This window comes from Falco rusticolus, chromosome 2 (genome assembly GCF_015220075.1).
Source record: "Falco rusticolus isolate bFalRus1 chromosome 2, bFalRus1.pri, whole genome shotgun sequence".
In the NCBI taxonomy this organism is placed as follows: Eukaryota; Metazoa; Chordata; class Aves; order Falconiformes; family Falconidae; genus Falco; species Falco rusticolus.
The window spans coordinates 23,888,419-23,899,768 of record NC_051188.1 but is presented as its reverse complement, the minus strand read 5'-3'; the positions used below and the strand labels follow the sequence as shown (position 1 = coordinate 23,899,768).

The 11,350-nt window shown below is 48.9% G+C and overlaps 1 protein-coding gene across 1 annotated transcript; it reads left to right on the top strand.

Moving 5' to 3' along the window:
* Positions 1-1,190: 1,190 nt before the first annotated feature.
* On the top strand, positions 1,191-10,106 carry HMGB1 (high mobility group box 1). Its single transcript, XM_037376819.1, has 5 exons — positions 1,191-1,384; positions 4,299-4,461; positions 4,738-4,883; positions 5,894-6,068; positions 8,112-10,106. Exons 2-5 carry the CDS (start codon positions 4,312-4,314, stop codon positions 8,286-8,288), a joined length of 648 nt encoding a protein of 215 aa, XP_037232716.1. The 5' UTR covers positions 1,191-1,384; positions 4,299-4,311; the 3' UTR covers positions 8,289-10,106.
* Positions 10,107-11,350: the final 1,244 nt, after the last annotated feature.

Here is an 11,350-nt window from a genome sequence, read left to right as displayed (position 1 = left end):
TCTTCTCCTATCCATGAAGTTTTGGAAAGGTTTCTGGTCTGGCACGTGAGGATTTGTCCTGTTCTCACATTTAGGTGGCCGACAAGGCTTTTAAGCATTGTACAGACCATTTCTTAACATTACCTGCTACTCACATTGCTAGCGTAACAACAGTTACAAGGTAAGAATGGTTTTTAACATGTGCACCTGTATACAACTCCCTGCATTCCAGCGGGTGACTCGGTAGGTGCATTGACAGCGCCTTTGGGGAAGGTCAGCAGCCCCGGGCTCGTGCGCACCCATGAAGGTAAATGTAGATGGCAAAGCGGATGTAAAGGGTATTTATTCCTCGACAGTCCTCTATGGACGATTCGCACAGTGCCAGCGACTACAGGAAAGTGGGGAGAGGCACGGCCGGGAAGGACGTGGGGGGACACGGCCCAGGCCGCGGCTTTTCCCCAGCACAGCCGGGACGTGCGGGCTGGAGCCCAGGGCCGCCTTCCAGGAGCGTGGAGAACCAGAGAGGGGCTGTCCGGCCGCCCCTGCTCACCCAGGGGGTGGCTTCGAAGAGAGCCCAGACCTTCCGATCCCCATCTTGCGGAGCACTGACCCATTTCTGGGGAAAACCACCAGCGCGCACCTCCCGCAACACCCCCAGAGCTGCGCACGCCGCCGCAGGCAGCGCCCGTGTGCCGGCCCGCGCCGTGCGACGGCTGCCGCCGGGCGAGAGAAGGCGGCACCGGCGTACTCGCCCCCGCCGAGCCCCGCTGCGCCCTGAGCCCGGGTTCCCGCGTCCGTGCTGCGGGGCGGCGCTGCCCGGCGGGGAGGTGCCGCACGGGGTGCGGAGGCACTGCCGGGGCGGCCGCAGTATCGCTCAGCGGCGCCGGCGCCCTCGTTCACCCCGGGGCGGCAGGGGCCGGGCGTAGGGGCCTGCCCAGGGCGGCACGGGGACAGCCCCGGGGGTGCGGGGGCACCGGGCGGTGCGGCGGCGGCCCGCGCTCCTCGCAGGCGGCAGCGCGGCGCCGAGCCGCCGCCTCGGAACTCTGCATCCCGCCGCCGCCCGGCTCCCTCCACTCACTTTTATATTTGCGCGCCCTTTCAATCCTCAGTGACGTGTCCCGCGCCGCGCCCAATCGGCGGAGCTCTCTGGTCAGGACAATGGAAGGGCCTCGGCCAATCGGCGCGGCGGCTGGCTTGGCGGCAGCCAATGGGGACGGGGCTGTGTTGAGAGTAATGTTACCAGCGCTGAGAGTGTGAGGAGGCTGCGTATCGATCCCGCTCTCACAGCCATTGCGGTGCACCGGGCTACACAGGGACCCAGGCAGCGCTGGGGCCGGGCGGGCGGCCGGTGTAGCGTCTCTGGGGCTCGGGGCCGAGCGAGGGCTGCGTGCCGACTCTGACACGGGTGAGTACGCGCCGGGGCCCGCCGGGCCGGCCGGGCGCGCTCGCCCGCCCGCTCGCAGCCGGGCGGCGAGCCGGCGCTGGCCGCCGTGCCGCCGCCGCTGCCTGGCCGCGGAGCGTGGGGCAGCGACGGCTCGGGCGCCGGCACACAAAGGCGAGCCGGGCTGTGCCCGGGAGACCCTTCCCGGGCGGCGAGCCCCCCGGCCGGGGCGGGGCGGGGGCGCCGGGGGCGCGGGCGGCGGGCGACTTCGGGAGCGGGGCGGCGGGAGGGAGGCAGACGGGCGAAGGAAGCCGCCTGAGCGGGGGGGCGGGGAGCGGAGGGAAGGGGGGGTGAGTGAGCGAGCGGCTGGGGGGCGCCCGCCGCGGGGGGCGCGGGCCGCGCCGTGCCCTGCCGTAAGCCGCTTACGGTACCTCGCCGTAGCCATCGCTGCGGCGGCGGGGCAGCCGGCGGGCACGGGCGCGGCGAGGCGGCGAGGGCTCCGGGCGGGCCGCGTCGCGCTGCCGGCCACCGCCGGGGCGGTGAGGAGCGCGGGGGCAGCGGGGCGCGGGCCGGGGAGCCGCTGGCCCCGCGGCCGCCCGGCTGTAACATGGCTGACGGGAGCCGCGAGCGAGAAAACAAGGCGAGCGGCGGCGGAGCAGAGAGACGCTCGGGCGGGCGGGGGCGCAGTTCGGGGGAACTTTTTTTTCCAGCCGCCGCCGCTCGCTCGGGCACGGGGCCCGGGGCCGAGGGGCCGCGGAACTCGGCGGGGCACGGGAGCGAGCGGGGGTCCCCGCCGGGGCTCTGCCCGCGCCGCCGGGGCTCGGGCGGGCGCTGGAAGCACGCCGGCCCCCCCACCCCCCCGCTCCCCCCGCACCCACCCACCTCCCCCCGGCTGCCTCCCGCCCGCCCTCCCCCGGCTGCAATGGCTGAGCGTGTGCGCCAGGGTAGCGGGCGCGCTCACACAAAGGGAAGGGAAGGGAGGAAGGAGCCATGTTCTCTGCGCGGCGGCGGGCGCGGGCGACGCCAGCAGCGGCCATTCCGCGCCGCCCGGCTCTGCCGCCGCGCCTCCGCGGGCTGGGGGTCGCCGCCCGGCCTCGCCGCGGCCCCTCGGCGAGGGTCCCGCGGCCTGGCCCGCCCGCCCCGCCCGCCGGGCTGCGGGGGGGTGGGGGGGAGCGGCTCGCTCTCTTCAGCGCACAAAATGGAAGGAGACTCGGCGGCGGGTGACCTCCTCCGCCAGGAGCCTGCGCCATGGCGGCCGCTCCCGCCGCCGCCACCGCCGCTGCGGCGGCGCAGGCCGCGCCTCGCCGGCCAGGCCTCATGGCGGCGGAGAGCGGGGCAGGCCTGCGGACGGCGCGCCCCGCCGCGGGGGGCCGGGGGCGGCGGCCGGCAGGGCGCTTTGTCCCGGGGCTGCCGGCGACGGCCGGGACCGGGGGTCGCCGGCTGCGGGCGGCCGCCGGCCCCGCTGCTCGCCCCTGGGCATGTGCTTGCGGGCTGCGAGCCTTCGCGTGAATGTAAAATAAAATTTGCACAGCTTTTCCCCAATAACGGGACCGCTCTTTTTTTTCCTTTTTTCTTTTTTTCTTTTTTCTTTTTTTTTTTTTTTCCCCCTTCCCGCAGGTCTCTTAAGGGACTTGAGAAGTTTTTCTCTGTCCCCTCCGCAGGGGAGACGTCCAAAATGGCGGGAAGGCGGCTTTTAAACGCCAGCTCGCTGTCGCAGCGCTCCGGTGGGGGTGCCTGACCCCCGCCGCCCCTCGGCTCCGCTGAGGCAGCCCGGCCCGGGGCCGGTGGGCAGTGGCCTGGCCCGGGCCCGGCTGCCGCTGGGAACGTCTCCGTAGCAGGCAGGAGCGGCTCCTGCTTCTTCAGTTCTTGTTTACTTGATAGAAACTTCAAACCGGACGTGTTTAGTCACACAGCAGAAATCTGTTTCTGTCTGTCCGCCAAACCGATAGGAAATACTGCTTCTGTGGCCGTACAGCCAGGCTCTGCGTCCTCCCGCCCCCCCCCCCCTTTTTTTTTTTAAATACTCTTTTTCTTTTTTTTTTTCCTCTTTCAATTCTTGCTGAAGAGCGGTTTGTCAGGGTGCAAGTGGCTTCTTCCAGGGAGCTGAGAAGAAATACTCTGAATGTCTGATTTGGGTGTGAAAGTTCCAGGAAGGTATTTTTCATTCCCTCTGAGTCCCTGAAAGAGTCAGACGGTCCTTGCGCTCAGGCTCTGCTAGTCATATGTAAATGTCATACTTTTCGCGTCCCTGGCTTGGTTATAACATGTTTTACCGTGTGCGGTGGTTCATTCCTGTATTTCTAGGTATACATACAAAGAGTAGGCTTTTGCAGTGCACATAAAGCAGAATGATAATATACAGCGTTAAAAAAAATAAATAATTCTTTTGTAAACGAGTGCCCAGGGCCTACAGGGGAGTGGGATAGAAACACAGGCTGTAGGGGAAAAGGATTTAGTAACCCAGAAGGCCGGCTGAGACAAGATACGCTGGTGCATTTTTCCTCCTCAGAAAATACAATTTATTCTTTCAAAGCATACAATATATTTATCTTTATTCCAAGAATACAATTTATTCCTTCCAAGCACACGATTGATACACTAGCAATAATCACAGAGTACAGTCTCTGCTGCAGTAGTTGTCTTCAGGTTGCTTGGAAGGGATGTTTTTGTTTGCAGGAGACCAGAACTGCATGTTTTTAAGGCCCTTTGAGATTCCAGGTTGCTTGCATTTGGTCACCTCAAACATCGGTGACAGAAGTCTTTGGTAAATTTTCCAGAAGAGAAACTTGTTCCCACTGTATGATTTTGGAATACTGCTCCCATGGGTCTTGTTTGGCATGGTCCTTTGTTGTAGCTTACTTTCCACCTTAGTTTGTAGAAACTACAAGTTTTAAGGGTTTGTTGTTTCCCTTCCCCCCCCCCCCCCCCTTTGTTACAGAAAATCATCAAAAATGGGCAAAGGCGATCCTAAAAAGCCGAGAGGTAAAATGTCTTCATACGCCTTCTTTGTGCAAACCTGCCGGGAGGAGCACAAGAAGAAACATCCAGATGCTTCAGTGAACTTTTCAGAGTTCTCAAAAAAATGCTCAGAACGATGGAAGGTAGGAATAACCGCTTAAAAGAAGAAAAAACCCGCATAACCCTAAATGACTGCTTTGTGTGAAATGCTATTTGAGGTTATAAATTGTTTAAAAGTTCAGGTTTTGGATAATTATGTAGTGCAGTTGTAAGTTGTGTTAACTGCCCATTGTTCTTGCCTTACCTTTAGCTCCCCCAACTGAAATTTTGGAAGTGGACTTGGTTAGAATCTTAAAAGACCAAAATCCTTTTGAGTCCCTTCCAACTTGAGGTACTCTGTGATTCTAATTGCCTTTCAGACTATGTCTTCTAAGGAGAAAGGGAAGTTTGAAGATATGGCAAAGGCTGACAAGCTTCGTTATGAAAAAGAAATGAAAAACTATGTACCACCTAAGGGTGAAACAAAAAAGAAGTTCAAGGATCCAAATGCACCGAAGAGGCCTCCGTAAGTAGATTTCTAGTTCTAGGTTATCTTGTTTGGGATCATCATACTGGAGCATATCTATAAAATAAATGATCATTTTATCGAGGCTTAGAAGCTTCAGAAATAACAAGGCTACATGATCTTCCTGACCAGTGGCATAAAGATAGGTTGAAATTTCAGTTACGAATAGCAAGTTTTTATTTTTGGGCTGGCCCACTATCAAAGTTGGAATGTCAGCCATTGCAATTAGATGCGGAAATCTACACTGTGCGGTTCTGACTGATTTTCCCAATTTCTGTTAAAGGCATCATTCTAGTGTAAAGAACTTGAGGCCCTGCTCTCCCCACCTGTTGGCTTGAGCAGAATTTTTCATTGGCAGTCCATGTAAAATCAGAGGCTTTTGCACAGGACGGGTTAGAGGGCGGATTTTGTGCAAAATCAGCTTGGAGAACTAAAACTTCACCCACTATGTAAAGACAGCTGACTTCAGGTTCACCTCCTGCTAGACACCAATACTTTGTAGTGATACATTTTTTGTGTGTGTTTTAAATAGAGTTGATGCTGAAAGAAATGGGGAAGTTCCTGTACCAGTAAATGGTCTTATCTGGGCTGATGCCGTCATCTGGAAATCCTGGTTTTTAACAACAAATGTTGCAGCTTCTGTGCCTTTAAACAATTCTTACATAACATCTGCTCCCCTGGTATTATTCACTTACTCTCTTTTTGTTGAGATTTTCTTTCTTTGTATGTGGTATATAAAATTTGCTCTGCTGGGGGTCCTGCCAAAAATGGGACTAGATGTGCAGCATTACTTAAGAGACAAGGATGCATTAAGTTTTCAAAGTAGTTTGTTCGAGTTTAATACTTTCTGTTGTAATTAACATCTGTCTCACTTTTAGGTGCTTTTCCAAAACATTCTTAAGAAACTGTAACGAGGGTCACAAAACTGTCTGTTGTGGTAAAGTCCAAGATTAAAATTATCTTCTAAATTACCTTCTTTTTTTCTTCTTTTTTTAAAATTTCTTCTCTAGTTCGGCTTTTTTCTTGTTTTGCTCTGAGTTTCGTCCAAAAATCAAAGGAGAACATCCTGGTCTGTCCATTGGGGATGTTGCAAAGAAACTGGGAGAAATGTGGAACAACACCGCTGCAGATGATAAACAGCCTTATGAAAAAAAGGCTGCTAAACTGAAGGAGAAGTATGAAAAGGTAACACTGACGTTTATGGAGATCATTTCGGGGAGGTCAAGCCTCAGTTTAGATGTTTCTTCCCTTCTCATGTACTCTGATGTTGCAGATTATAATACGCTAATGACAAACTTCATTGTATTTGTTGGAAAATACCATATAAGGGGGCATACGGTTTGTTACTGTAACATTAAATTGCAGTCCTTTGTGTTGAACTGTTTGCATTCATCTGTAATTCAGGACCATTAATGATGGTTTAATGGATACCATGGTGTCTGCATTGTTATTAAAACCATAGGTCACAGCAGTATCTGAGTTAAGTTGGTAGTGTTAAGTAACGGTAGTAAAGAATGAATTGGTTCTCCCTAATTTTGGAGTTACTGATGAGCATCCCTGAACATTAGGATAATTGATACACATAGATGCTTTTTACAGGTTATTCTTGGGATAATGTCAGAACACTAAGGAGATGCTAATTTTAAACGTATTTTTTCCTGTACCTAGTTTGTGTCCATCTCCTTTCTACTAATTAACATAGTTAATAATACATGCGGAACAGCATGTCACACAATTTCTTGAATTACTGAAGCTAAATTCCACTATTATAATTGGAGCTGTAGAATCGGGTTGTGCACGCAGGGTAGTGTTGCTTGTGTTTTTACTTCCAGGGGCAGATTCCCATCCCAAAACCAAGGGAGGGGAGGGCATGCATGTTCGCATCCCCTGATGATGCTTTATGCACTTATAGCTAACGTATAGCAATCTGTATCAGCCACCTATAGCTAATGTTTACCATGTTGATCCATTTGTGTGCCGTGACCTTCCTCTGTGTGTTTCTCCTGGTGGGAAACAAAGTGACTTTAAAATTGTAGTGAGCAGGGTGGCCCCTTTGGGTCCTTATTATGTGCTGGAGAGGCATTACAGGGTCTAGAAGCTTTCCCACATTGTCCTTCCTATGGAACTTAAACTCTTCAGCGTGGTAGTTGGTTGTATATGCAGCCAAGGCGACTCTGAGAGTTTTTATATGGTAGAGTTATTAATCTTTATTCCCAGATATTTTAATCTTCACTAGTACTGTCCTTGTTTCGTACACTTACAAATGGGGTTTTAAGGTGCGGTAATGTCAGTGTTTCACTGCTTGGCCTTTGACTTCGTGACTGTTGTACCTTTTGAAAATCTCATGCTAAGCTTTAAGGGAGTCTGAGGGAACTGAAAGATGATTTTATTACTGAAAGTGACATTTACTGGGTGAGGAATATTTGAAGATTTGGACCATCTACGTAAAAAGGTTGACGTTTCTCTGCAGCTGGTATGTTTCTGTCTTGTAGATCATACCTAGCTAATTGTTTTTGTTATTTTGGCACAAAGTCAGGAAGTCTAACCACTTTTCTGGTTTGGTTTTCCAGGTACAGATTTGATTTCCTGGTAACAGGAACTGAATTTTGTGCGTTATAAACGACTAGAATAAATTTATTGCATGCAGAAGGTGGCACTGTCTACCCTTTAATCAAGTTCTTGTACCTTTTATTTTGTAAACTTGAGTTAGGCAGAATTCTGTATAACTGCTCTTCACTGAGGCATAACATTGTGAATATTAGGCCATGTCATTGTAATGTGTTTCAGATGGCTAATTACAATTTTGTACCTTAAAGGAGGATTCTCCTGTGCACTTCTTTAGGCATTGTAGAAGGTAGGGCAAGAAGGGCACCTTAAGAGGTCTCCCTACTTCATTTCCTTATGGGACAGTGGGCTCAGCTGTGCCTTTACCATCCGAGGCAGTAGCTTTTCCAACGTGTTCCCAGAAGCCTAACAGTGGCGATCCCTCAGCAGCAGTAAGCAGTGTGTTCCAGCGTCAGTATCATCTCTATGTTAGCAGGTTCCCCTTTCTTTGGCTTTGGGCCTCTGTTCACCTTGTAGCTGAACAGCTCCCGATCCTGCCCCAGTGGATGTGGAGAAGGGGCAGATACGTGGGTGGCTCTGGTTTCACAAGTACCATTTGGAAGTTGCTCAGAGCTCTTGGCTGGTTAAATCTTTGAGAGATTCTTCCTGCTTTTCTCCTCCAAGGATATTGCTGCATACCGGGCCAAAGGGAAGGTTGATGCAGGCAAAAAAGTAGTTGCCAAGGCCGAGAAGAGCAAGAAGAAGAAGGAGGAGGAGGAAGATGAGGATGAAGATGAAGAGGATGAAGAGGATGAAGAAGAGGAAGAGGAGGAGGATGAAGATGATGATGATGATGAATAAGTCTCTTTTAGAGCAATTTCTTTCTTGTCTATAAAGCATTTAACCCCCCTGTACACAACTCACTCCTTTTAAAGAAAAAAAAAATTGAAATGTAAGGCTGTGTAAGATTTGTTTTTAAACTGTACAGTGTCTCTTTTTTTGTATAGTTAACACACTACCGAATGTGTCTTTAGATAGCCCTGTCCTTAGTGGTATTTCAATGGCCACTAACCTTGCCTGGTACAGTGTGGGGGTTGTAAATTGGCATGGGAGTTTTAAAGCAGGTTCTTGTTGGTGCACAGCACAAATTAGTTATATACGGGGATGGAGTTCATTTTTCATCTTCAGTTGTCTCTGATGCATCATAAAAATAATTGTTGTTCTGTTAACTGAATACCACTCTGTAATTGCAAAAAGGAAAAAAAAAAAGTTGCAGCTGTTTTGTTGACATTCTGAATGCTTCTAAGTAAATACAATTTTTTTTATTAGTATTGTTGTCCTTTTAATAGGTGCCCTTGAAAAATCACACTTTTTCTTTTCTCTCTCTTTTCTTTTCTTTTTTTTTTCTTTTTTTTCTTTTTTTTTTTTTTTTTTTTGAGGGGAACTCATCTTTTGCTTTATTGAATGCCCTTATGGGATCACGGGAATATTACTGTTTTCATCTTTCATATAACCAGCTGATAAACAAAGCTTTGATCTGCATACCCTGCATAGTCATGATAGGGTAAGAAAAATATATAGGCATATGATCAAAGAATATTCTTCCGTAACTGGAAACAAAACAAAAAATTTATTCTCAACAAACTGCTATTCGGTCAGATTTTTGTGAAATGTAATGTTCTATTGAGTTGCATGAGTTTACCAGTCTTGGACAGTTGAGAAGTATAGAGTTCAATTTTACAGAAATGAAATGCTTTGGGGGGAGGGCGGGGAGGGAGGGAATGTTAAATTTTGTCCTAGAAGGACCCATAGGAAGAGTGTATGTCCATCCAGTGTAGAGAAATTTACATGTGTGACTCTGTTACCATGTAATGGAAGTTGTATTTGTAAATCTCTGAACACTTGTGAGCGATGAGCGTACCTAAAAATGTGTAAAGTTAAAAGCATGAAATTACCATATTATTTTTTGGTGACAGGTCTGGTGATGGCCACGGGCTTTATACCATGAAACTCTCCTGGTAGCAAATGGCCCACGAGAAATGATTTTTCTTTCTAAGATTTCTATAAATGGTACCATTATTATTTGTTAAATCTATGTAAATTCATATTTGTATTCTTGAAATTCTAGTTTTAGCCCTTTAAACAAAGTTGTATATTGTCTCAAATTGAAAATGAGATAAGATGTATTTTTCCTGTTAGGTTTTATACCGCACTCTTGATGTTTGCCCATTTTTAAGTTAAATATAGCTGTATGGAAAAGTACATTTTATTAAATTTTGCATTAAAAAATGAAATGTTTATGGTATACCAACAATGTCTAATTTGGTCAAATACAGTTCTCTTCCAAAACCAAAGTTAAGGGTTTTTTTGCATACTTAGTAAAATTTCAAGTGCTGGCAACTGTTAACTATTTTCACATATACCTGCTTACCAGTTTGGGGGACAATTTGGCAGTTTTGTGGTTACAAAATTATGGTTCTCTTAAGTGCCAGTGTTTAAAAAAAAAAAAAAAAGCATTCTTGTAATTTTACACGCTTTTGTGATGGAGTATTGTTTTGTTATACAATTTTGACTTTCAGATTCTTATTTCAATTTGCATTTATGTATAACTTCAGGAGAAATATTGAACATCTGAATCCTGGATGATACTAATAAACTAATAATTGCAGAGGTTTTAAATACTTAGTTAAATGGCTCACTTAATATCCTAAGGGTGGGGTTTGGGTTTTTTTTTGTGTGTGTTGGTGTTTTCAGATACATCCATCCCTGCTTTCTGTTTCAAACAGAAGAACAATGCTGTTCACTAGGTCTCAATATAGAAAGCTTAGGACAGATAGATTTTTGTATTTATTTTTTTTTCTCCTTAAACTGGATATTGCCCATTCAAATGCCCATAACTGATTACAAATACATTTTCTGTGCTGAAGGGTTTTTCCTCAGGTCATCAGAGAAAAGCAGACACAGGTCTTGTTCTCGGAACAAATATACTTAATGAGATCCCTGTGATCTTGTGCCTTTATTCTTGGTGTTGACAGAAGTAACCTAGAGGATTCCGCTGATCTTGGAAGATGAGTAGCGAGCGCTTAGCCAGCAGCCAGGCATGGCGTTCACCTTTATCTTTCGGGTTAACACATTGATAACAAAGAGAGCGTGCTCAAGGCTGAAGAGGGTAGGTAATACAATAACGATAAACGCTGCTTGCAGAGGAAAAGCAGCCCCAGTACTGCGCTGCAGAGGCTGGTGATGGCTGGGAGGTGTACCAGAGCCTCCGGGGCTCTCCAGGAGCGGCTGTGGGTTTCTTATGAGCAGTTGGTATGTGCTTGTAAATCGGCTGAGCTTGCACACCTCTATGGGACTGAAGTCTTTGCTTGTGTCTTCTAGAAAACTTCTGACATGATGAAGCCGCTGTTTCTGGAGGGGAATTGTAGGAAGATTAATTCTTTTAAAGTAAGAACTTCTGAGCATTGCTGGAAAGGACCTGCCTGGTCCCCTGCTGTCGTCCTCTCCCCTGCGAGCTCCACTGGTTAAATAATCCTCTTGGTCAAAACTCTGGCTGATACTTGGCACCAATAGGTCAGACTTTACTACTACAAGGTTACTTGATACAAGGTTGGTTATTGCTGACGCTTGAATCTGCCTTGTGATCTTTAAAAGTGCTTCTTGCTGAGGGATAATGAACAGTGAAATTACAACTGTTGAGGCAGCGGTTCCCTACAAGGGAACTGGATGGCATTGGCATTGCTGTCAAAATGAAAAGCATTTCCTAGGGCTTTAACCTTCACATAGATGCTTGATGTAGAGGGAAAAAAGGCTTTTCCTGGTTTGAAAAAAAACACCAAACGGGGATGGTTTGGAGAGAACTTGCGTGTTAACAAGCAGTCATTACGGTATCGTCCACGCCAAACGAAGCCGTGCTGGTTTTG

Coding starts and splice junctions, on each gene's coding strand:
- HMGB1 (XM_037376819.1), top strand. CDS start 4,312: ATGGGCAAAGGCGATCCTAAAAAGCCGAGAGGTAAAATGTCTTCATAC. Junction 4,462..4,737: donor AATGCTCAGAACGATGGAAG/GTAGGAATAACC, acceptor ATTGCCTTTCAG/ACTATGTCTTCTAAGGAGAA. Junction 4,884..5,893: donor AATGCACCGAAGAGGCCTCC/GTAAGTAGATTT, acceptor TTTCTTCTCTAG/TTCGGCTTTTTTCTTGTTTT.